Source organism: Thermothelomyces thermophilus, chromosome 1 (genome assembly GCF_000226095.1).
Source record: "Thermothelomyces thermophilus ATCC 42464 chromosome 1, complete sequence".
In the NCBI taxonomy this organism is placed as follows: domain Eukaryota; kingdom Fungi; phylum Ascomycota; class Sordariomycetes; order Sordariales; family Chaetomiaceae; genus Thermothelomyces; species Thermothelomyces thermophilus.
The window spans coordinates 7,955,683-7,978,709 of record NC_016472.1 but is presented as its reverse complement, the minus strand read 5'-3'; the positions used below and the strand labels follow the sequence as shown (position 1 = coordinate 7,978,709).

Here is a 23,027-nt window from a genome sequence, read left to right as displayed (position 1 = left end):
GAACTTAGGATCTTCTACCTTAATAAATATCTTAGGTAAAAGGAACTTCGTATCGTTAACTAAGTAGGTTATACTATATAAGTCTAGTAAAGTGCTTTCTAAAAGAGGATAACGCTATAGAGCGACTATATTAAACGCCTTATAGTAAGTTAAGAGCTCGCCAAGTAGTTAAGGGCTAATAATTAATATATTAAGGGAGCTAGGGTATCCTACCCCTAACTACCTAGAATAGGATAGCTCCCTCTACTTAATAATAAGTTAATTTTTTAGTCTAGCTTACTTTAGCTTATTAAGCTCCTAGCAAATCCTCTTATACTCCTTATTAGAAAGGTATAAGCGTTACTTATTACTATAGATGGCTTACTTAAGTGTATAGTAGTCTATTAGATCCTATAGATATCTTAGACGCTTATAAGGACATCTCGTATTATGCTACTAACCACTATAAGAGTCTCTATATAAGTCTCTGCCTCTCTCCTTACCGCTCTTCTAAGCTATAGGAAGTATTAGTATATAAGTTGTTAAGAAGATTCTATACTTCCGAGAGACTCTAGGTTATATATCGTTATTAATCAAGATCTTAGCTATTATAATAAGGGTATTAAGCTCTAGAAGTGGCTATCCTATACTATTAGCAAGCTCGATTTCTATCCTCTTATTTACCACCTAGGTTAGTAGGATATATATAACGATAGTGTTAAGAAAGGTATAAAGTCCTTATATACCCTATACTTCCAAGATATTATATTAGATAGCTTGCTAGAAGGTAACATTAAAGTTACAAATCTAACACTATAGATTAACTCTTAAATACTTAACTACGTTAAGACTAGTTATATATTATATAGTAACTATCGTATAGAGTATTATAACGGATAGTATAAGTATAGAGCAAAGTACCTAGATAATCCCTTTAATAAGGTTAATATCCTTCTTCCTATATACTTTTATAGCTTTATAAAGTTTAGGATCTATGGTATATACTAGCTAATGTTATAGCTATCCTATCTACTTATTAATATCTATAGTATATATAATATCTTTATAAAAGGAGTCTTATAGTTATATAAATTCGGCTATAACGGCTACGTTAAAAGGTATTAGGTCTATAGACATTAAGGGCAATAATCCTTCTAAGAGTTACTTCTAACAAGCTAGGATAAGGTTATCTCTAGCTTACTTATAGGTTAAATGCTATAAAACTTCTAGATCTAGCTTATAGTTATTATTAAGGTTAACAAATCCCTATATATTAGCGAATTTAGCTTATAATTACAATTTAATATACTACAAGTTCTAAGAACTAGGCTTTATAAGGCATATAGAAGTCTCGACTAGGATCTCGATTATAATAGACATGTCGTTAAAAGCATATAGAAGTAGGGTAAGAAAGTTTATAACTAAAGAAAAAAGCTACTACTAGTATTAAAGATACATCGGCAGAGGAGCAGTCAAGGCGCCAGGCTCATAACTGCCGAACGTAGTGATAAGCTTCCGGGAGCGTTGAAAGCAGTGTCTATAGCGGGTGGCTGTACGAAGGAGACAGTGCTTTGTTGAAACTATCTACAAAGGAGACAAAACGACTAATATTTATAGATAAAGGAACTGGCCAATACTTTGGCAACGACGCCTTATACGCTGTGGCACGTATGTGGCTAATACTCTTAGAAGCTCTACAGCTTCTGACAGTCCACAAACCTATAGCATTAGCAGTTGGTCCTTTAACGATGCCTTCCTAGCTGTAATTACTGTAATTACCTTTAAGATTCTTGCACAATCCGAGAGTCCTAGGAAATCACTGTAACTTGGCGTGGACTTGAGAAAGCAAGAAGAGGGGGGAAAAAGAAAGAAAGAAAGAAAGAAAGAAAGAAAGAAAGAAAGAAAGAAAGAAAGAAAGAAAGAAAGAAAGAAAGAAAGAAAGAAAGAAAAGAAAGAAAAGAAAGAAAAGAAAGAAAAGAAAGAAAAGAAAAAAGAAAAGAAAAGAACAGAAAAAGAAGAACTGCTAAACAGTTCAGGGTTAATCTAGACTCACTACTACGTCAGGCTGCTCCAAGCTACCTTGTTAGAGCTGTTGTTTGAGCTTCGAAACTGGCTGCCTTCTAATCACCAAGACCTAGAGAAGGAGACCCTACCGAGTATCAATGCTCATTGGGTGATACTGAACACATCTACAGAGTACTACTGACAGCATGTACACGAGATTACTACTCGAGTCTCTATGTTGCGAGAAACCAAACTGGGTTGGCCCTCGTATATGTTTCAACGCATAATTAGATCCGTATCTCTCTATCGTGATTCCATTTTTCATTGCCGTTCGACAGCATCCACGCTCCTTCGTGTTCCTTCTCCAACCCCAACACTGATAATGAACGATGACAAACGGTTTCTAACAAGTCCCAGAGCACTGCCATTCATTTGAAAACAGCTGCTTGTTCCCATTCTTCTTCTCACTCATGAAGCAGATCCTCCGGCACGGGCATGAACCTCGTCGAGGTACCCCACATCTCTTTCAGCCACCGGTTCCATTCAGACTTCCCCCAACCTTCGGGCAGCCAGACCACCAGTTCGTCAGACGGGGAGTTCCAAAACAACTCGACGGGTGACTCCGGCAACGGCTCTGACTCGTAGGGCGCCTTGCCCTCAAGCAACGGGAGGATTTCAACGAAATTGAAGTCGATGATCTTGACTTGAAAATCTCGGGCCAGGAAGTATCTGCCGGAGCAGATGATGTTGCGGGGTGCGATGTCGTCATGGATTACGCCGGCGAAGCGCAGTTCGATTTCTGCTTCCATGCATAGCTCAAGGACTCGAAGACGCTCCTGTTGCGTGTAAAGCTTTGGATTCAGGTTCTTTAAATGCACGCCCTTCAAGTACTCTATGAGGATGAAGCCAACAGGTCTATTGATTCGCTTGAGCGGGAGTTCGAGGAGCCATGATCCATGGAATTTGGGTATAAGGCTCCCGCCGAGTCTCTTGTCCAACTGGGCGTAGGCCGCGGATTCAAGAGTGAAGTCGCCTTCCGCGCTCGCAATGACGTCATTTGGTATGTAACTGAAGTCGGGGTCGGCAAAGGGGTAATAGAGAGGATCATAGATTTTGGCGACAAGCGCTTCTTTATGGCCTCGCCGCTTGCAAGTGACGACCTGGGAGCCGCGGACCCGCCAGGGACTATCTCCGACAGAGAGTTCCCGAAGCACTTTGAGTGCAGCCGTCTCTCCCAGATCTTCGCAAGGCAGCGGTTTTGAAGCGGCCGACACGCAGTAGTCGACCAAGGTCGTGGTCTGGAGGAAGTCGCGGCCCGGAAAGCGGGCTTGCTTGAGGAAATCGGCAAAGAACTTAGTTCGAACCTTGCTATGCTCTCCTAGGAAGGGCGGTGGCGGTTTGACGCGGCGGGCCTGAAACTGAAAACCCTTCTTGTACGGTACCGGTGGTTTATCTGGTTCTGGGGGCGCCTGCCAACGGCAGACGGCGGAATTCGAAAACGATGCTCTCGGAACGAAACGAAGCCGTGAACGTACCGCGGGACTTAAACCGAAGCCCTGCCTATACATCAGTGTGGCGGGTCGCGCGAACAGGAGATGCTCGGCCATTATGTGTTGTGAAGTTGGTGGTGTCGAACGCAGGATTCGAGTAATCACCATTGGACCAGATGATGTAACGGTTTAGTGAATGTGGGGAGTTCGGGCCTGACGAATAGGTACATACATCTGACGAATAGGTACATACAGTGGGTTCGTCAGGACAAGCCAGGTTCGCAACTGGACCCCATTAGAGGTAACACTATCGGGGAAAAAAATATCTAGATACAGGAAACAACCCGCGGGGTGGTGTATCGCGCCTTAATGTTATCCGAGCGCGTGACAATACACCCCTCAACCTCAAAGCTACCCAAAGACAAACGCAACCTCCATCCGGATTGCCGCCTTCAGTTGCCCGAGGGTGTCTAGTTTCACTGCTCAGAGCTTGCCCGACGCTCACAGAAGGACAGCAAAGAGGCCAGCAACGGCAGCAATGCCCTCCACGCCGCGGACGGCACGGCCGGCACCAGCGGTGGCGGGACCGGAGGTGCTGGGCGGCGCGGGTCTGCCGGTGGTGGAGGGCGTGATGGTGGGCGACGTGACGGTGGTCAGGGTGGGGATGTAGCTGGAGAAGCTGGGGGGGCGTTGGGGCTCGCTAGTCGGCTCCGGCTGCTCGCTAGTCGGCTTGGGCGGCTTGGGATGCTCCGACTTGGTAGTCGGGTGCTCCGGCGTGGTAGTCGGGTGCTCCGGCTTGGTAGTCGGGTGCTCTGACTTGGTAGTCTCGGTCACGGGGCATACGGTGGTAGTGACGATGGTCTCGGTAGTGACAGTGGTAGTACCGTTACCAGGGCACTTGGTCACCGGAGGGGGGCACGAGGTGATAGTGCGTGTGGCGGTAGTGGTAATAGTACTAGTAGTCCACTTGGTAGTCGGCTTAGGGTGCTCTGGCTTGGTAGTCGGGTGCTCCGGGCTGGTAGTCGGGTGTTCTGACTTGGTAGTCTCGGTCACGGGGCACACGGTAGTAGTGACGATGGTCTCGGTGGTGACAGTGGTAGTACCGTTACCAGGGCACTTGGTCACCGGAGGGGGGCACGAGGTGATAGTGCGTGTAGCGGTAGTGGTAATAGTACTGGTGGTCCACTGGGTAGTCTTAGGAGGCACCTTGGTAGTCGACGTCTTAGGGGGTACCTTGGTAGTCGAGGTCTCAGGAGCTTTGGTGGTCGAGGTCTCCGAAGTCTCGGTACATGTAGTCGAGGTCTCCGTAGCCTCGGTAGTCGATGTCTCAGGAGTCTCGGTACATGTAGTCGATGTCTCCGGAGTCTCGGTACATGTAGTCGAGGTCTCCGGAGCCTCGGTACTCGATGTCTCAGGAGCTTTGGTGGTCGAGGTCTCCGGAGTCTCGGTACATGTAGTCGAGGTCTCCGGAGCCTCGGTAGTCGAACTCTCGGGCGGGACCTTAGTGGTCGAGGTCTCCGAAACCTCGGTGGTGCTGGAGCTGGCGGTGGCTGTTGCCGTGTAGGTGATACACGAGCAGGCGGAGCTTACAGCCTTGACGTCGCCCTCGCAGTTGGCGAAATCGGTCGGGATGGCCGACGCAGCGGTCGTAGTCCCGGCAAGAAACTCGGGACAGAAGGACACGGCCTTCTCGGCGAACCGCTCGTCGATCAAGTTGCGGTAGCAGTTGTCTGCCTCCTGATGGTGTTGGTCAGCATTCCACGGCTCTCAGTGAACACTACTACTCCCTCAGAGCCATGTCAACATACACAGTTGGGGTACTCGTGGGCACTGGCCAGGCCAATGGCCAAGGCGCCCAGTGACAGAGCGAACGCGCGCATGGCTGCGGGGGAAAGGTGCTATGTTGAGCGAGCGGAATGGGTACAAGTGCACGTATGAGCGAGCGACTGTGGAAGCCCCAAAGAGTATTATTAGAGCAGCATGTCCACCGTGGGAGTGGTCATGAAAGCGAGTGAAAGTGAACGAAGGCGTTCCTCCCGAGGTCGGTGCGTCGTCTTTATCATCCCACCAGACTGAACCAGCCTCGTTGGACCTTTGCCACTGCGTCTGGAATACGGGATAAGATACACACACGACACCAGTGGAGGCTCTGGGGCCAAGTCTTTGGTACATACGAAATCATGTATGTGTGTGCGGATTACATGACCAGGCCAGGTACTGCTCATGGATGAGAGGGGTGGCCCGAACCCGAACGAATCCCAACCCAGCAAAACAAAACGAAACCTCGGGGGCATCCACGTAGCGTATCCATGGCATACCCACGCCAATGACGTGCCCAGAGAGCGGCCCAGCTCAAACTCGAGGGGTCATCTCGTATTCACACCGATTTGGGCAGGCGCTGGTCAACGAACGAATCGGGGTTTTGGCCGCAATGACGGGAGAGCGGTCGGGATAGGCTAAAGACGCCTCAAGAGAGCTGGGCCCACTTCACGATGGTGGCCAGGAAACCAGTCAACGGAGACCAGGCACGCGCTCGATGGAAGCTTAGTGTAAAGGCCACCATGGGTAGCATTGGACGCAGCCAAGAGCTTGAGGGAAGCTCCGACGTGGCCGATCGATTCGCATAGCGCGCACTATCAGCCGTCCGATCCGGTTAAACCCCCTGCAAGAAATGCAATAAAGAATTGACAAACCGACCAGAAGCACCAAGAACTTGGGAAGGTGGATCTGGATGGCAGCCTGGGCGACCCGCAGTGACCGAATCTCTTAACCGCGCCACCGAATCAGAAGCAAGAGCGGCCCCTCTTTATCGTGCAAACGGCTCGGAAGGAGGCAAACGCAGAATCAGTTGAGCTGGCCGCTTGCCAGCCGCCAATATCGAGACCCTCCCCTGTAACGTTCCCTCTTTTGAAAGGAAGGAACCATGCTTTCCCATAATTAGTCTCTGTTTCGTGCTACATAAGATCACAGTTTGTGCGGATTAAATGATTACTGTATACACTACTCCAGCAACCACACAGGTACGCAAACACACAGGTACGCAGGAATTTCGAATTAACACTGCTCGTGGAGCGGGTACCCGAGCCCGTCAAGTGGAACTGCTAATGTAGGTTCGGGACGGCATATTTGGGAAGTCGCTATAATCCGCCCTCAGAGATTCTTGTCGCCCTTCTAATTACTCTCTTGAGATCGCAGAGCATCAAAGCGCGAGACTTGAAGACGTCCCCTGGCCTCGGACACTACAATTTATGTCGTACGACGGGGTGCGACACACAAATGCGACATACAAACCCGCCACAAGTAATTACGGATTATACTGGGTAGACTACGGAGTACAGATGAAGATGTGGAGATTGTCCGCCGGCCAGTTGGATACGCCGCCGCCGAGGTGCTCCGAGTCAGCGGGCCACGAACTCCGTCTGGTGTATGATGTAAGTGCCTTTCAAGCACCGTATTGCTCTGACTCAGCAACGGCCTATCCCTCCGTCATAGAAGGTCAACACGAGCTTGGAAGGCTTCTGATATGACGCCTACTAGAATCCATTTCCCTTCTTATTCCACTATTTGCTGCGTAAGACTCCGCCATCAGGAATGGATTGGCCTTGCCACAGTTGGTCTCGTATTATATCGTCTTTCTTTCAAACCTGCAGATGGTGGCATGTCCCGGTTGTCAATCCCCGAATAACTAAATCCTTACGAATCCTTGCAAGCGCGACCGACCTAGGCTTCGCTTCCCCCCCACTTGCTTGCGGGACAATAGGCGGAACCTCGCCGGCTTCTCTGGGCCTTACCGGCCGGGTTGCTGTGCCAGCAAGCCAGCAAGCCAACAAGCTCGTAAACTAAAGGTCTACCTACCTACCTACGTCCCTCTCTCAAGGACAATCCGGATTGGCAACTGAATGGAAGACTCGATAATGGGCAGGATACCGAGTCACCGGTTTTCTAATTAATAAGGCTCCGCTTCAGTGCACCCCCCTTCCTCCTCACTACAGGTAGTTTCCACTTGAGCCGTTATTCATTCACCGAAAGACTCAACAGGCCTCAGCACCTCATCTTCGAAGGAACAAAGGGAAAAAAGGATAGAAATGAACCAACAGAGTGTGTGTTCGGCTCGGTGACGGCTCAAGCTCGTTCTCGAAAGCAAATAGGACAGCCACCCGGCATGGAGGATGGTGAGCATTCAAAAGGACGATTCGCATCCAGCAAACAGTTAAAGCATTGTAGATGCGGAGAACGCTATGTCGGGGTTTAACCTGCTGGGGCAGGAGATTTGAAATTGTTGGGCTGTACCAGTCCTCTACTAATACCTAGTTACGTTGTCAGGATACTTAAGATGCATGTAAATAATATGTGGACAGTACCAATGTTCACTGGATGAGGAAGAGGTGTCCTCGTGTCGTCGTCATTCCTTGATTGATCGCTTGATCATCGTCGGTTGGCGAGCGATCTAGATTCGAGCTCCCCTGATTATGTGGCTTGAAGCGAGAGATGGAATAATGTCATGATCTGAATTATGGGGCAAGCTGAGAACACCTCAACTATCTCACATTAGATGATATCTGGGCGCCCTTTGTGTCGTCGTTTAGTCATCAGCACACTTCATCTTACCCTTTCCCGCCAAGCTACGGATAAAATTAAGAGTTAAGTAAATTATACACTCGATTCAAATTCAATCAAAAGTTCTCTTGTTGTATGTACGAAGTAACGCTGCCCAAATACCCTTGCGTATTAATAACGCCCTTGTTGTCTATGCCTACTCTTGAACCGCTACTTTGCCAGAAAACAACCATTCCCATTTTGAAAAGCCATAACCACGTGCAACCTCATGCGACCCGCTGCTGCTGCTGCTGCTGCAACAACCTTGAGCCTCTCGGCCCAGCCCTCAAGACCTGCCCCTGGTCCAAGACGATCTCAAAATCGCAGTCCTTCACCGCCTCCGCCTTGTGCGCAATCGTGATTACTGTGCTATGCTTGAGCTCCTCCCGCAGTAGCTGCTGTATATACGCTGCCGTCTCGCCGTCGATGGACGCCGTCGCCTCGTCCATGATGACGACAGGGCTCCGCCGAAGGATCGCACGGCCCAACCCAATCAGTTGCCGCTGGCCCTGCGATAGGTTCTTGCCGCCGCCGTCGACGCGGCTGTCGAGCGTGAAGCTGCCGCTGTTGCTTTCCGACCCGCATGGACCCCCTAGCACGCGGCGGAGCACGTCAGCTCTCTCTGCCTCGTCGCTCTCCCCCAGCGGGTCAAGGTTGTCGCGCAGCGTGCCCGGGAACAGCACCGGGTCCTGCGCGACAAAGGTGATGTTGTGACGGAGGGCGTGCTTATCGACGGTTGCGAGGTCGATCGCGCCAATGCGGATGCTGCCGCCCGTTTCTGCGTCGGCGTGAAGTGTGCCGAGCAGGCTGAGCGCGAGCGTGCTCTTTCCGGAGCCGGTACGCCCCGTCACGGCTACGTTTGCGCCCCCGGGGATTGTAAAGGTAAGGTTCTTGAGCACGGGGTTCAGAGTGGGCGCGTAGCGGAGGGTGACGTTGTCGAACACGATGTCGTCGCCGTAGTGCGGCCACGAGGCCGGCGGCTTCACAGGCCCTTGTGGTTCCTGGTCGAGGTCGAGGAGCTCCACGACGCGCTCGACACTGACGAACTGCATTTGCATCTCGCCGTAGCGACGGCAGAGCTGGTGGGTGGATTGGACAAAGCTAGAGGCTGAGGCCAGCACAAAGCCGACGGTCCCACTCGAGAGACCTGAGAGGATGGCCGTCAAGGCCAAGGTGAAGGAGCTGACTGCCGACAGCAGGTCGAAGCGGAACTGTAGCCATGTCTGAAGGCACCAGTACATGTGGTCCATCTTCTGAAAGGCATCTGCGTTCGTAATGATGCGGTTCTGAAAGTGCGGCTCGGACCGGAAGGCACGCACGGTGGTCAGTCCTTCGACAAGGGTGCCAAAGTTGGAGAACAGCGGTGACAGATACACTGTCTCCAGCCGGCGGAGGGACTGGGAAGCCGGTAGGAAGCGGTTGAAGATCATAACAAACGTGACGGTCATGGCGCCGCTCATAACCAAAAAGGTCGGCGTCGCCCCGGCTATAACGATCATCGAGGACAGCCAGGCGACCGAGTACCAGGCCACCATGACCAGCTGCTGTGCGATCTGTCCGTCGACGGTTCCCATGTCCGATGTTAGCCTGTTCATCAGCCGACCGACTGGCGTGACGTCGTAGAAGCGGAAGGTAGCGTTGGCCACTCGTCCCATGGCCCTTTCAAACAGATTCTTGCCGGCCTTGTAGACAATGACTACAAGTGCCGCGTCCGAGCAAGTCTGGACCAGCACCTGAGCTAGAGACAGGACAAGGAACCCAAGGAGCCACGGGCGGACATCTTCGCCGGGTGGTGGCAGCCAACGTCCAAACTCGAGCCAGTGGCTCGCCGACGATTTGTTGAGGGTTTGAGCGAGGTTATGCACTCCCAAGCTCTCCACGTCGCTCCCGAGACCAGCAACTTCGATGCTGTAGATGGACCCAAGGGACGTTTTCTGGTACTGCTCGCCCCATTCCTTGAGAAACCAGTTGTATGCCACTGCAAAGAAGCGAAACAAGGCAAAGAAGCCGATCATGGTGGCCCACCAGCGGAGCTTCCCAGCCTTGACATACTGCCAATACACCGAGGCCATGACGCCTCCTTGTACACGCCGCTCGTCCTCGATAAACTTGTCCGGAATCGGCTCCTCTTCCTCGCAAGCCGCCGCACTGTCGTTACCGGGGGCAGCCGCAGCATTGGCAAGCTCGGCCAGGTACTCCAGCTCCTCCCCGTGCTTTCGCAGTTCCTCCTTGTCGAAAGTATGCACCCGGCCTCCCCGGCCAACCTCAATGACCTCGTCTGCATATGGCATGATGATGTCCACTCGATGGGTGACAAAAATGACGAGCCGGCCGGCCGTAAGAGACGAATTCTTCGACCCAAAGAGGTTCCGCACGATGGCGCTAGCCGTATGGTGATCCAAGGCCGCGATGGGGTCGTCGAGCAACAAGATGCGCGCCTGGCTGTAAATGGCCCTGGCCAGTGCCACGCGCGCCCGCTGACCTCCCGACAGCCCGACGCCGTTCTCCCCAATCAGAGTGAGATCCTTGCTTCGGAACATATTGAGGTCGTCCCGCAGACAGCACGCATCGATGACCTGCTCGAACCGGGCCTTGTCGTAGACCGCCGAGAGGAGAATGTTCTGTCGAATGCTCATGCTCTCAAGCCAGGGCGTCTGGGCGCAGTACCCGATCATCTCGGCCGGCACGGTCCGCTCGCCGCCGTGCTGGTCCAGCTCTCCCAGCATCGCCTGCAGCAGCGCCGTCTTGCCGATCCCAACCTTGCCGCAGACCACCGTCAAGCCCGGCCCGCAGGTGACGGACACATCCCTCAGCACCTTCTTCGCAGATCCAGGCCACGAGAAAGAGGCGTCCGTCAGTACGATCTCGGGCTCTCCCTCCGGCGGGCCCACCATCGCCTCTCCTACCGCACCGTTCCCGACGCCATCCCCATCCATCACCAAATCCTCCTTTTCCGGCTCCCGCATAAACGCCTCTACCCTGCCCAGAGCGACACGGCTGCTCAAAAGGATCGTTATCAAGTCCGGCAGCTCCCTCAAGCTCGTCTGCAACATGGTGAACAAGTCAAGCGCCGGGAACGCAACGTCTACGGTCAGCCGCCGCCCGCTGACAACGGTGAATGCCCAGAAGCCGGCGACGGGGAACAGGTAGGCCGCCAGTGTGTTGACGAGGGCAATGGCCTTGAGGACGACGCTGCTGTGGACCCTCTTGCGCAGCTCATCCCGGCGGCTGGCCATGATGGTGTCGAGCCAGGCGCCTTGCCAGTCGTACCAACGCAGGTGGCGGATAGCCTCGACGAACTGGCTGGTGCGCTGCAGTTTGGTGTCGGTGAGCTCGCGGCGGACGCGCTCAATGCCGAGCAAGAGACGCATGAGGAAGACATTGGCGGCCATGCCGGCGAGTAGGACCAAAAGTCCGATGAGGCAGGCGGGGCCAAGAATGCGCCAAATGAGAATGAGCGAAAAGATCAGGCTGAGAGGCGTGGTGGTGATGGAGGGAGCGTCCCAGAAGCGTTGGGCAATCTCATACGCGTCGTTCCGGAGGAGGTTAAGAACTTTGCCCGTTGAGGCCGGAGTGAAGGTGGCGGGGTCAGGCTTTGGAGGTGGATGCCGCGGTTTGAGCTTGGTGTAGCCGTGATGGACGAAGGATTTGAGTTTTTGGAACTTGGAAGTTTGTGAGCTGGTGGAGCGCCCGTCGCCGCCGTCATTGTCGTTGATGCTAGCCTCTTCGTCCGTGAGGGTCGTCGAGGTGGAAATGCCGGGTGTGGGAGAGAAGGGCTCTTGTTGCTGCTCCCCAGCCTGGCTCGGAGGAAGCTCGTGGCTGCTGGGAAACGTGTAGGCCTTCCTCCTTAGCGTTTTCTCGTGGATCATGGTAATGAGCACGCCCCGTGCCCTTTCATAGGTGTGTCGACTATACCAAAGGTTGAACACGCCCAGTTGCATCTTGATCAACCTCGACAACAGGGTGATCCCGGCGTACACCGTAGCGGCGCGAACATTTGGCTCAGTAGCGGTCAACGCCGCTAGCAGCTGCTTGAGCAGGACGGGCTCCGCTGACTCGAGAAAAGTTTGGAGGATGCCAAGGGCTGTAGTTATGACGAGATCCAGACCGTTGGCCTTGAGCAGCCTAGCCAAGACGGTGCCTGGAAGTTCTCGGAAGAGGATATGAAGTCTACTGTGCTGATACTCATACGGAAGGGACCAGATGTCTTCTTCCTCGAGCTGTCTTTGGTAGCCAATCTTAATGAGAGGTCCCATCCACGACACTGTCATCCACTGCCACAAGGTGATGATGTCCTCGGGGCTTCGGAGGGCGGCAGTGGGCTCAGCGAACGGCTTTCCGATTCCGGTGCTATCCAGCAGTGGGTCTCTCAGGGGCATGTTGAGCATCACCACAACGGAGGCCAGGGGCAGGCCAACGCCGGCTATCCATGCCAGGGTGCGGAGCCAGACAGCGGGGAATGCACCGGGCACCAGCGCCAAGATCGCCATCATAGCGAGGAGAAGAATACCGTTGATGATGAAGACAGATCCCGGGGTGGTTCTGGGACGCTCAACTGCGAGCACGATAACCGACATGATCTGTACAACCAGGATCAGCGCGGCCGGGGAGATTTGCTCTGATACGGGCAAACTCACGCTAGGGACAACGGGGATCAGCGATAAGTGAGCATGCTCTGGCCAGGCCAAAGCGCCACCGACGCCCAGAAACGCGGCAGCAAGATTCAGAAACAGAAGAGCCCCATTCCAAGCGGTCCAGGATTTGCGGAAGGAACCGCTTGTGCCAGACTCCTGGTCCGGCACGCTGGACGGCAGCACATGTTTCTCAGCTGCGAACCTGCGCAGCCAGATGGGTCGGTAGGCGGACCACGCAGGGCGGAGCCCGTAGCGAAACGTCACCGTCAGGACAGCAGCCCAAAGAGGGATGTGGCCAATTACGCCCAAACATTGTGGATTAAACTGTCCGAGGGAAGGTATCTGCGGGCGCACGTGTTAGCGCGCGTGACGGGCGGAAGGGTTGCAGAGGGTTTGGCGCAATTCCAACTTACCCAGATCTTCCTGCAGCAGCTATAACAGGGCCATAACGTATCCCGCCATCCGGGAACAGGAGAGATGGCAGCCATGAGGCGATGGGCTTATTGTGATGGTTGAACCGGCCGGCGCCTGGGTGCCAGTTGCCAAAAGAAAAAGAAAAAGAAAAAAGACAAAGAGAGAGAAAAGGAGAGGACGAGGAGGGGGTGGGGGGGAGCGGAATCTATGCAAGGGACATTTGACAGGGAGGTATAAGACTGTAAACAGGGAGAGGTGGACAACGCTGAGACCCGCCAAGCGTTACCTGTCCGGGATGTGCACCCGCGATCGGAGGAAAAAGAGCGGCGGAGCGGGGGGAGGAAAACCTTCAGGGACTGTTGTCAAATCTCCGTCTTCACCGACAGTCCTGCGTGTGCGTGCAACTGGGAAAGAGCATGAGGCCATACAGAGAAGGTCAAAGCAAAGAATACCTGAGGGCAATGGATGATGGCAGGTGCCGTGCAACCTGCAGCAACCAACCTCAAACTATCCGGAGGTAGCACGACTCTTCCAATGCACATTTATCGGTCGTGGGCGGCTAGCGCGGGTTGGTCCTGAAGCCGGCAGTCTTTGGATCGTAGGTATGCAGGCGAGGGGCCGAGATGTCGAAATGCGGGTGTTTCGGGAGATATACCCGATGACCAACTTGGGTGTGCAGATAGGGTTGGGTCTTACGCGTGGATCCAACAAACGATCAACTCCACGGCAAGATGGGGAGAGATCCACCGGCGCCGCACCAGCGGGAATACAGAAGCCTCAGGGCTGATCAGGCCATCAGGGTGCCTGCCTCCATGTATCTGCTGAAGGTACAGAGTATACCCGAGATAAAGCGTAATTGCCCGTCTGGTCGTCGAGGTGCAACCAGCAAGGGCACTCCATGTATGTATTGTGCAGATATTACATGACGAGGAAGGCAAAGGTACCGTATCTAAAGCGGTATGGAAATAGAGGCAGGTACGGTTACCTTGCGGAGGTACTGTACCTACTCCGTACATACATTCGTTCCCTACTCGGCAGGTACTACGGCCACTTGGAGTGGAGCTAACCGGATATCGAGTAGGCACATTACAGTACCTCGCATTTACGAGTACCGCCTAAGACACACATAAATTACTCGTACGATTTCAACTTTGACCGATGCAAATCGCATCAGATATTCTTCTTTGTCCCTCTTGAATGCTCCTCAGATGGCAGATTGCATACATGCAGTGCTGCATGCTGCAGGTTTGCGTGCCATCTCAGCGAGGCCCCGCATCTGCCGGCGGGTTATTCCAGTTGTTGACGGTCAAATCAGGGTATACAATTCAAATCAGAACTCCCAGAAGCTCTGCATGCACCCAAGCGTCCCGATCAGTTCTCGACCAAGCGCCAGCCAGTCACCGTCCTCGTAACCAAGAAATCTAAAACCCCACGCTGCACGGGAAAAAAAAGCCAACCGCCAACTCGGTGAGGCGCCGTGGGTTGACCGCCTTGAATGTCGACCATCCCGCCACCTGCGCACTGGTATGTACCATCCTGTACTCCGTACAATCAAGACGCCGCCGCCGTCATAGCTCGTACAAACAAATCCATTGGAGAGGCCCGGGTTTCGCATCTGTCTCACCGCCGCTTCCTCACTGCGACCTAGCGGAGCGACCACGCCGCATATCGATTTTTTTTACACTATGCTTGGCCTGGTCCTGGCCCGGAATCATTGATGCCCAGGGTTATATGGCTGGTACTGGCCGGCTCGAGAAGGTGGTGGCGACGTCGTAACTGGCGAGCCCCCCATCTCGACTGGCGCCTCAGTTGAACCCGGCGGGAAATGCTGTCGCCCGTCCAGTTCCTGGATCTGCAAGGGGGGTGACGGCGCCAGCGCTGCGGCGGGATATGCGAGATGGGACGGCGACTCCCAGTTGAAACCGCTGGCCCGTACGCTGCTCCGTGGGTCGGGCGATGCTCCCCAGTCCTTCTTCGGCCACGCCTCCGAGTCTGGCGGAGGACTGCTGTAGTATGCGGTCGTCGCGTCGCTTGCCGAGAACGCCATCGAGTGGTGCGCTTGCTGCGGCAGCATGGGATGCAACTCTTCTCCCATTTTTTTCCTCCGTCTGAGCACAATGAACGCCAATGCGCCGAGCAGCCCGAGTGCTGGAATGGCACCGACAATTATGCCCGCCAGAGCAGCTGTGGATAGTCCGGAGCTTCCTTCATCTTCCTTGTCATCCGGCGGGGGTGTTGATGTTGATGTTGTTGTGGCCGTGCTGGTTGTGCTCGAAGTTGCCGTACTCGAGCTCTGTGTTGTCGTCGGGCCGGAATCGTCCGCAGCCTCCATGAACTCGTCTTCAGTGATGGTGATGGGCGTCTCCGAGTTGCCACAAGCTTCTCGCATTGTCCGGTACGTGGTTCTCAGATCGTCGCGAGATGACCGGCCGATGCAGGCTGCAGCCGTTGTGATGAAGTCCCCGCCATTTCGGCAGAAACACGCATTGGTCGCTTCCACCGTCTTCGACTCGCATCGGGAGCTATCAGCGGCGCTATAGAGACAATCTTGCGCTCCTTCTGGGTAGAATCCAAAGTCGACTACGCCGTCAGCCTGAGCTCGCACCGCAGAGGCGAGGGTCAGCGCTATAAGCGCTGCCGGGAAGGCGCGTAAGGTCCTGAGGCAGGCCATGGAGAGAAGTAACTCCCACTCGGTTTCGATGTGGCAGTGACGATGGCACGCGCAGCCTGCGTTCTTCAAGCTTGTCAAAGAGAAAGTCTCGCAGAGCTCCCGCCAGATTGGGTGTGTGGCATGCCACGTTTGGCCCCCGCCCTCGAGGCTGGCTTTCACTTGATCGAGGTCTCAGACGAGGTTGGTCGGATCCGCTTCAAACAAGTTGGGAAAAGAACCAAAAAGACCGAAGAGAAGGGAAAACACAACTTCAGCCAGCACTCAGGCTGGCGACAAAGGTCGGCTAAAAGTTCCTGCATGTGTTTGCAATCAGCAGCTCCCCAGCGCCTGGAGGCTGAGCCCATTCTGTGGGTCCAACTCGTCTGACAGCTCACCGCAGTCGCGCAAAACCGCCCTCCCAATTTCGATCCCGGCGAAGCCTAATGCATTCCTTCTATTCATCCAATTACGTTGCAAGGTCCTAGGCATGGTTCAACTGAGAGGGGTACGGAGTATGTGCGAAGATCCACGAGTCCAGGGTAGGGGTAGGTGTGAACTTGTTGGTTGCCATCTCGTCTTCATCTTGAGAGAATTAACCACATATGGACCCCAGTCTCAACAGTAGTGGATGTATGTAACACCCAATCCCGCACACTGGAGGGGGAGACTGGAGGGGGATGTCTGGGGATGTCAACCCCTGTCGTGCCGTCGGCCAACTCCACTCTCGACGCTACGTTTAGGTGGGCAGGGGCCGATATTTCGGTGCCTGCCAACACTCGAGCGCTTTCCCCAGACTTGGGCAAGTTGGCGTGGCTGAACTTTCGGTTTTGTTGGCCGTCCATCTTTATCGAGCATCTTGATGGACAAAATAGTGTCTAGATGCTCTGTATGCACGCGGAATTGGACCAATCCAGCCCGCGGTCGATTTACCAGCGGACCGTGACGTGCATACCATCCATACATTGCTTGGTGTATTCGTGAGCAGGTAAGGTATGCGCAAGTAAGTATGTACGGACCGTACATACATACATACACTACATACCTAGGTAGGCACCTACCTTAGCTAGTGAACTTCGAGGAACGTTCAGCCCCCGCGCGCTCGGAACCCCCTTGTGTTCCTAGTGGAGAACACAGCCGAACTTGACTGCAAGCCACAAAGCCCACCACGCCTCTCTGGCCACACTGACTGTCGAAACCTGTCTATTTTTGGAAACAACAACCTTTCTCAGCGCGATTTTCGGCATTTGTATTACCAGTACGGCATGATCCGTGGTCCATGGGCTTGCTCTGTGCTTGACGCTTTTCATCAGCTGCTAGGTAAAAGCACAATGTATGGAGTACCCTCTGTTTTTTATTTGGATGCCGTCCACAGCGATTTTGCCCCAGGGGCATGCACCAACTCGCAAGTGTTAAGACACGAGCCCCGGAAACCGGGCGGTGAAGTCCGCGGAGATTGTGGGGGCGAAATCGGAAGCGGTGCACCTTAATGATGATCAGCCTACACTACACTCGAGTCTTTTGCCCCCCTCCAAAGGCCCGACATAAACCCTTTTCCGGCTCCTGCGTAGGTGGATTAACCATCACGTTCCTGAAATTACTGGATTGAGAGGAGTGTATATGTGTAAACTGTGCACCTCTCTTCCGGTTCATTTGAGCTTGTTCTCGTCTCGAGCCTCGTCCGAGTTGTTGCTTGTGGCTTCTGCCGCGCCAATGAGCAAGGATTAGACCAGTGATGGTTGGTCCTGTCGTCCCTCCACCTGACTTCGAGAGCAGAAGCAATGCTACCCCCCGCTACTTAAGCTTCCGTTATAATACCCGTTTAGCTAGCCATAGGTTGTCGTCCCAACTAGGTGCTGTCTTCTGCTGGAAAGAGACCCCACCGATGTCATGACTGTCAAATGACGTAGGGAAGGGGAGCATGCATCGTTGAAGGAAGGAGCGAGTATCGCATTGGTGGAATGCCATCCACCATGCAGATTATGAATTGATAAATTTCGTAGATGCGCGAACTTAGCTAGTAGTAGCACTCAAGGCATTATTCGACTTGTCTATTAACGTCACCGTTCTACGATCATCGAACGGCAAGGCAATCCGCGATCCATAACACCAAGCATCATCATTCCGAAGAACGCGCCACTTGCTGCTCAACCATGTCCGCTTCCGGCGCGAAAGGCATCGTAACTACGAATGAGGTGATTGAGAGCGCCGTCATTCGAGCTCCGCTCTCTCACGTCTGGCACTTCATCAAGCTGCCCGAGTTCGACAAGTTCTGGCCCGCCATCTCAAAGGCCGAGCATGTCAAGGGCACCAGCGGCGAGACAGATGTAGTCAGGTGGACCTTCAAGGACGGTAGCGTCGTCGAGGTGAAGCAGGACGAGCACAGCGTGAGTATCTTGCCTGGGGTTGGGTGAAGGAAAAAAGGAAGAAAGATGGGTGGACGGGCGCACTGACGGGACATAGAACCTGGAGCATTTCATCACGTACAGCGTCATCAGTACCGAGCCCGAACTGCCGTACTCGAGCGTCGTGAGCACGATCCGCTGCTGGGCCGTCACCTCGGGCGAGTTGGCGGACTCGACATTTGTCCGCTGGACATCCAAGTTCTCTAGCGATGCTGACATTAGTGAGTTCCCAATCTCTGCTTAGAAGCTACGGAACTCTTGGCATCTCTTGGAGTAAGATTAATTAATTAACTTCTGGCGTAGGCGTCATCGAGGATGCGAAGTACAAGCGCCGCGATGCATTGAAGGGTCTCGCATCGGCAGCGGCTAAGATGGCTAAGGAACATACAAAGTAAAACCACGTTCAGGTTACCGGATGCTCTGGTGGTTGAACTTGACCAGAACGCGGAGAACAATAATAGCCCCAGAGTCGTTTACCTTTGTCAGCATGTGAATTAACAGATGTTATTGCTAATTATTGAATGAGCACGCGCCGCGGAACTGATGTCGTGATGTGAAACCGACAAAGTTTTCCTAGAGTCAAAACGAAGCGTGGAACAGTTTCAGGGCGCAGTCTCTAAGGGCTGAGCTGTTGGAACCTCATCAATATGAATTCCTCTTAGGTTCCGTTACAGTCTCATCTTGAAATCCAACCATTTGAACAGATAATTAATAATTAGTAATTAAGTGAGGTAGTCGAATCCAAGTCCGTGGCCAAAATCCATCAGATGAAAGCGTGACCTCGTGCCTACGTTGCTAAAATCCGGCACTAATAAAGCACCTTTAATTAAACAATGGGCACCCACCTTCCTCGAGCTGTTATTGAGGGTCCTCGTTCAGCTTCACTTGATTTCGAACGTTCGCGAAGGCAACTTCGACCATCGACCGACCGATTATTAAAGAATCCAACGTTCGGCTGCAAACATCATCACCGTATTTATTAATCACCTAGCCCAACCGGCCAACCGACCTAATTAGGTTTCATCATCAAGATGTCGTCTTACATTCTCTACACTCCGGCTACAACCAGCATTTTCGCTCCCCAGGTAACCACGTACTCTGGGTAAGCAACCAAGGCCCTTCCGCATAGTTAATTAACAAGTCTTGTTTTTGCGGATTTGAAACCCAGTGCTCCTGAGAATGGAAACAACTTCACCTAATTAACGACCGTCGAACCAAGCTGACATGATGCTTAATTATCGATTTATTTACTAACCGTTACTCCCCCCTTTTTTTTGTTTTTCACAGATCCCAGGCAAAGGTGCCCCCTAATACTCCACCGCCGCCTCCCTCCCCGGTCATCCTCCCAACCACTGGGGGCATAACGTATTACGTCGGCGGCGCCGCCTACCCTTATTCTTCTTCTTCTTCCCCTCCGTCACTGCCGCCGTCGTCTCCTCACCCCGCCTCGGCCCTCCTCCCTCCAGCAATCTGCTTCGGCGTCGCGGTGCCGACCCGGCAGACCCGGCAGACGACGGTCACGACCGCGGCGCTGCCCGGCGGCGGGACCGTGACGTGGTGCTCGGCGCCGGCGTCCCTCCCCGCTGCTGCTGCTGCTATTTCGACTATTACTGCTGGTGTCGTCGGTGGTTCTCGGGTGGTGGTGCAGATGGCGGGCGGGCTACCGTTGCGACTCGCGCCTTGATTTTTTTTTTTTTTGCGGTGTTTTGGCGGGTTAAATTAATTTTCAGGCTGAATATGTTAGCTGGTTGCTTTGTTCGTTTGGGAGGGTAAATTAGCAGCAGTCGTGGAGGTACTCTCAAGCAGGTTTAGCCGAACGAGAGGGTTCGCCGTTGAGAGAGAGAGAGAGAGAGAGAGAGAGTCCATCACAGATATCGTCCTCAAGGGCCATGCTATTCCCATCACTCTCCTCCGTGATATATCTTCTTCTCTTCTCACATCCTACTGCCGCTTGTGCTCCTAGTATTGCTAGACGTATTCAGATATCCACGTGGCAGGCTTTAATGGTGTCAGGATGCGATTATCACTGGGCTGAAGGTGTGTTCTCTCCTCGATGCGATTGTTCTCTTCCACTCAGTCAACAGGTATGGGTTTTTCGTCTTTTTTTTTTTTGGGGGGGGGGGGGGGGTTAAGGTGGTCGAAGTGCGGCTGTGAGCTGAACACATAAATAATCGTGGCACCGTGAAGAATTGGGAAGGCTGGTTGGAGAAAATGGGATCCAAGGCCACGGCGTTCCTCAATGTACCAAAGATGGTTGATTGGGCCACCGAGCTACCACTTAGGCAAATAGATAGCTTGTCTAGATGCACGATGGGTGCTTGACGAGCCCCTGAACAGCACACAGAGCACACGGTGTGTATGTATGTACAAAGACAGCCGGGGTCTGCATGCCGACGGACATCACGCGTCGGCCGCCGGATACAGCACCACCGTGGTCATGGACCTCGAGGGAACGTTGACGGTGGCGACGCCGTCGGCGAAGCTGGCCTGGATCTCTTCGATGGCCCTCGAGTTGTCGGTGGCCCAGGCCTTGGCCGAGGCGGGTTGCTGATCGGCCGACGAGGACGAGGCGAGCCTGACGTTGACGGCGGCGTCGCCGCCGCTGTTGATGACGACGACGGCGACGGAACCGTCCTCGTTGCGGAAGGCGGCGGTGCGCAGGCTGCCGGAGGCGCCCGAGACGGCGACACGGCGGGCGCCGGGGCGCACGAAGCGGCTCCACTGGCCCAGCGCCCACAGCCGCTTGCTGGGCTCGACGGTGCCGGCGTTGGCGTCGATGTGGACCATGTGGCTGTTGGTGTTGCCCGTCTGCGCGCCGATCCAGTACAGGTAGGCCGACGCATTGCCGTTGACGATGGCGTTGTACACGTTGTTGGCCCACGTCCAGCCCTCGCCCGCGCCGCCGTACGAGTACCACGCCGAGGTCCACGCTCCCTCTTTTTTTTTCCGACATGGCATGTCAGCTTTTCTTCTGGAAAGAAAGACGAAGAGGGGAAAAAAGGAAAGAAAGAAAGAAAGAAAGATAAGAAGGAAGATGAGAAAAGAAAGAGGGATGTCTTACGCAGATCGGCGGCCTCGGTCATCCAGACCGGGTGTGGCGTGTTCATGGAGAAGCCCGGCTGCGAGGTGTAGGCGTGCGCCGTGACGAGGCCAAACATGGAGTTGACGGAGCTCAGGGCACCCAGCATGCCAGCCTGCGAGTTCCAGCCCTCAGCGTCGCAGCAGGCGATGGTCGGCTTATAGGTAAGGTTGGACTTCTGGATGGTCGGGTACAGGATGCGGATGAACTCGGCTGCCTGGGAGGCGGAGAAGCGCATCGAGGCGTAGCTCGTTCTGTTACACAAGAAAGATTGAGGGAGAAATTGTGTGTGGTCAGTAGTGAACCGAGAGATGCGTGGTCGATATGGGGGGAAGAAGAAAGAGATTGAGGGGAGGGGGGACGTACGTCAGTTCTGGCTCGTTGATGAAGCCGAGGTGGGTAACCGTCACGTTGGACTCCTGATAAAACTCGACGTATCTGGAATTCCACTATTAGCTTCTTTTCTTTTCGTTTCCTTCTGCCGCTGCCTTGGCCGGACAAACCGAAGATCTCAGCTGGGGGGGGGGGGGGTTGGAGAAGGTGGAGGTCCTACTCACTTGGTGAGGTAGTCGGCATATGCCTGCCTCCAGTCGCCGCTCGCGCACTGGGCACCGCTGAGGCCGCACAGGGTGCCGCCGTTGGCGTCGTTGCCGTTGGTCTTCATGTATCCCGGGGCGCTCCAGGCGTCGGCGTAGATGGTCTTGACGCCGTACGTGTGAACGGCTTCTTGCGACACCCACAGCTGCTTGTTGTCGGAGCCGTCCCAGGAGTAGATCAGCGGGTTGTTGGGCGAGCCGGGGCTCTTGGGCGCGATCGAGACCATGTGGTCGGAGCTCATGTCGGGTGAGGACCCGATGCCGTTGCGAAGGATGGAGAGCCCGGCGCCGTTGGTGGTACTAAACAGGACGTCGAGAGCGCGCCGCTGTCCTTCCTCGGGCAGCCTGCTCATCTGCACCGCGCGCTGGAAGGCCTCCGAGGTACCGAACCCGTCGATCCTCTGGTACGTCGTGGACAGGTCGACGGTGAGAGTTGTCCCGGCCTGTCGCTGCTGGAGAGCCTGGGCGTCGACGGCAGTGCCGGCGCAGAGGAGGGCAATGAGCAGAGAATACATTGCGGGGGTGGTGGGCTGTCGGATGAAGCTCGCTCAGCAAAGAAAAGGGACTTGCGGAGTGCCAACCACGCCTTTCACGGGTCGGTGCTCTGGGGAATGCTTGTTGCGGACAAACACAAAACAACAGCACAATGACGAGCCCAGCAGGTTGGAGAAGACCCCGAGGTATAGTATTATTGCACAAGACAACCAGTTCGCCAAGAGCTCGATGTTTCCGAACTCATCCCTCCTCTCCTGCGTATGCGGTAATGAGTTATACTTTGGATTGAGGCGCAAGTGGGCATGGCCCGGCACTAAAACAGTGTCCTGAGAGTCTGAGTCGGAGGTTGCGCATATTGAAAGAGTTGCCAGTAATGCAGGCTACCCCACGGTCTGGCCCGGCGGATGGGTAGCGGGCACGGTTAAATGTCCGAAGGGGCGCCCCGTGAGTGGAACGGCATATTGCCATGGGCGTTTTTGGCATCCGGGGCGCGTCGACGAGGCTGTTTGTGAGAATGCCGGCGGTGCAACCCGGATATATTAGTTATTGTCTGCGGATTGGAAGCCGTCCTTATTTTTGCACCTATCAGACGCCAGAGCCTGCGCTGGCACTCTGGCGCCAGTTTCTCTCTTCTTCCTGTCCTTCCACTTTTTTTCTCTTCTTTTTTGTCACAGAAACTGGTGGGTTT

At 54.0% G+C, this 23,027-nt stretch overlaps 7 protein-coding genes across 7 annotated transcripts; 2 read left to right on the top strand and 5 right to left on the bottom strand.

Moving 5' to 3' along the window:
• Window positions 1–2,223: 2,223 nt before the first annotated feature.
• On the bottom strand, window positions 2,224–3,573 carry MYCTH_2314087 (uncharacterized protein). The gene has a single exon (XM_003660228.1). The coding sequence runs from the start codon at window positions 3,549–3,551 to the stop codon at window positions 2,448–2,450; it is 1,104 nt and encodes a 367-aa protein (XP_003660276.1). The 5' UTR covers window positions 3,552–3,573; the 3' UTR covers window positions 2,224–2,447.
• Window positions 3,574–3,807: 234 nt separating this feature from the next.
• On the bottom strand, window positions 3,808–5,696 carry MYCTH_2298380 (uncharacterized protein). The gene is made up of 2 exons (XM_003660227.1): window positions 5,282–5,696; window positions 3,808–5,210 (listed from the first exon to the last, which is right to left on the bottom strand). Exons 1-2 carry the CDS (start codon window positions 5,351–5,353, stop codon window positions 3,975–3,977), a joined length of 1,308 nt encoding a protein of 435 aa, XP_003660275.1. The 5' UTR covers window positions 5,354–5,696; the 3' UTR covers window positions 3,808–3,974.
• A 2,356-nt stretch (window positions 5,697–8,052) lies between these two features.
• Window positions 8,053–13,286, bottom strand: MYCTH_2298378 (uncharacterized protein). The gene is made up of 2 exons (XM_003660226.1): window positions 13,117–13,286; window positions 8,053–13,045 (listed from the first exon to the last, which is right to left on the bottom strand). The coding sequence occupies exon 2, from the start codon at window positions 12,557–12,559 to the stop codon at window positions 8,297–8,299; it is 4,263 nt and encodes a 1,420-aa protein (XP_003660274.1). The 5' UTR covers window positions 12,560–13,045; window positions 13,117–13,286; the 3' UTR covers window positions 8,053–8,296.
• A 1,399-nt stretch (window positions 13,287–14,685) lies between these two features.
• On the bottom strand, window positions 14,686–16,112 carry MYCTH_2298376 (uncharacterized protein). Its single transcript, XM_003660225.1, has one exon. It carries the CDS (start codon window positions 15,786–15,788, stop codon window positions 14,829–14,831), a length of 960 nt encoding a protein of 319 aa, XP_003660273.1. The 5' UTR covers window positions 15,789–16,112; the 3' UTR covers window positions 14,686–14,828.
• Window positions 16,113–17,788: 1,676 nt separating this feature from the next.
• MYCTH_2298375 (uncharacterized protein) lies at window positions 17,789–18,821 on the top strand. The gene is made up of 3 exons (XM_003660224.1): window positions 17,789–18,151; window positions 18,228–18,390; window positions 18,473–18,821. The coding sequence occupies exons 1-3, from the start codon at window positions 17,918–17,920 to the stop codon at window positions 18,562–18,564; spliced, it is 489 nt and encodes a 162-aa protein (XP_003660272.1). The 5' UTR covers window positions 17,789–17,917; the 3' UTR covers window positions 18,565–18,821.
• Window positions 18,822–19,200: 379 nt separating this feature from the next.
• MYCTH_2123955 (uncharacterized protein) lies at window positions 19,201–19,853 on the top strand (the record flags this gene model as incomplete). Its single annotated transcript, XM_003660223.1, has 2 exons — window positions 19,201–19,271; window positions 19,457–19,853. 2 exons carry the CDS (start codon window positions 19,201–19,203, stop codon window positions 19,851–19,853), a joined length of 468 nt encoding a protein of 155 aa, XP_003660271.1.
• A 716-nt stretch (window positions 19,854–20,569) lies between these two features.
• MYCTH_38558 (glycoside hydrolase family 30 protein) lies at window positions 20,570–22,359 on the bottom strand (the record flags this gene model as incomplete). The annotated part of the gene is made up of 4 exons (XM_003660222.1): window positions 20,570–21,105; window positions 21,231–21,502; window positions 21,615–21,686; window positions 21,806–22,359. The coding sequence occupies 4 exons, from the start codon at window positions 22,357–22,359 to the stop codon at window positions 20,570–20,572; spliced, it is 1,434 nt and encodes a 477-aa protein (XP_003660270.1).
• Between the last annotated feature and the right edge of the window lie 668 nt (window positions 22,360–23,027).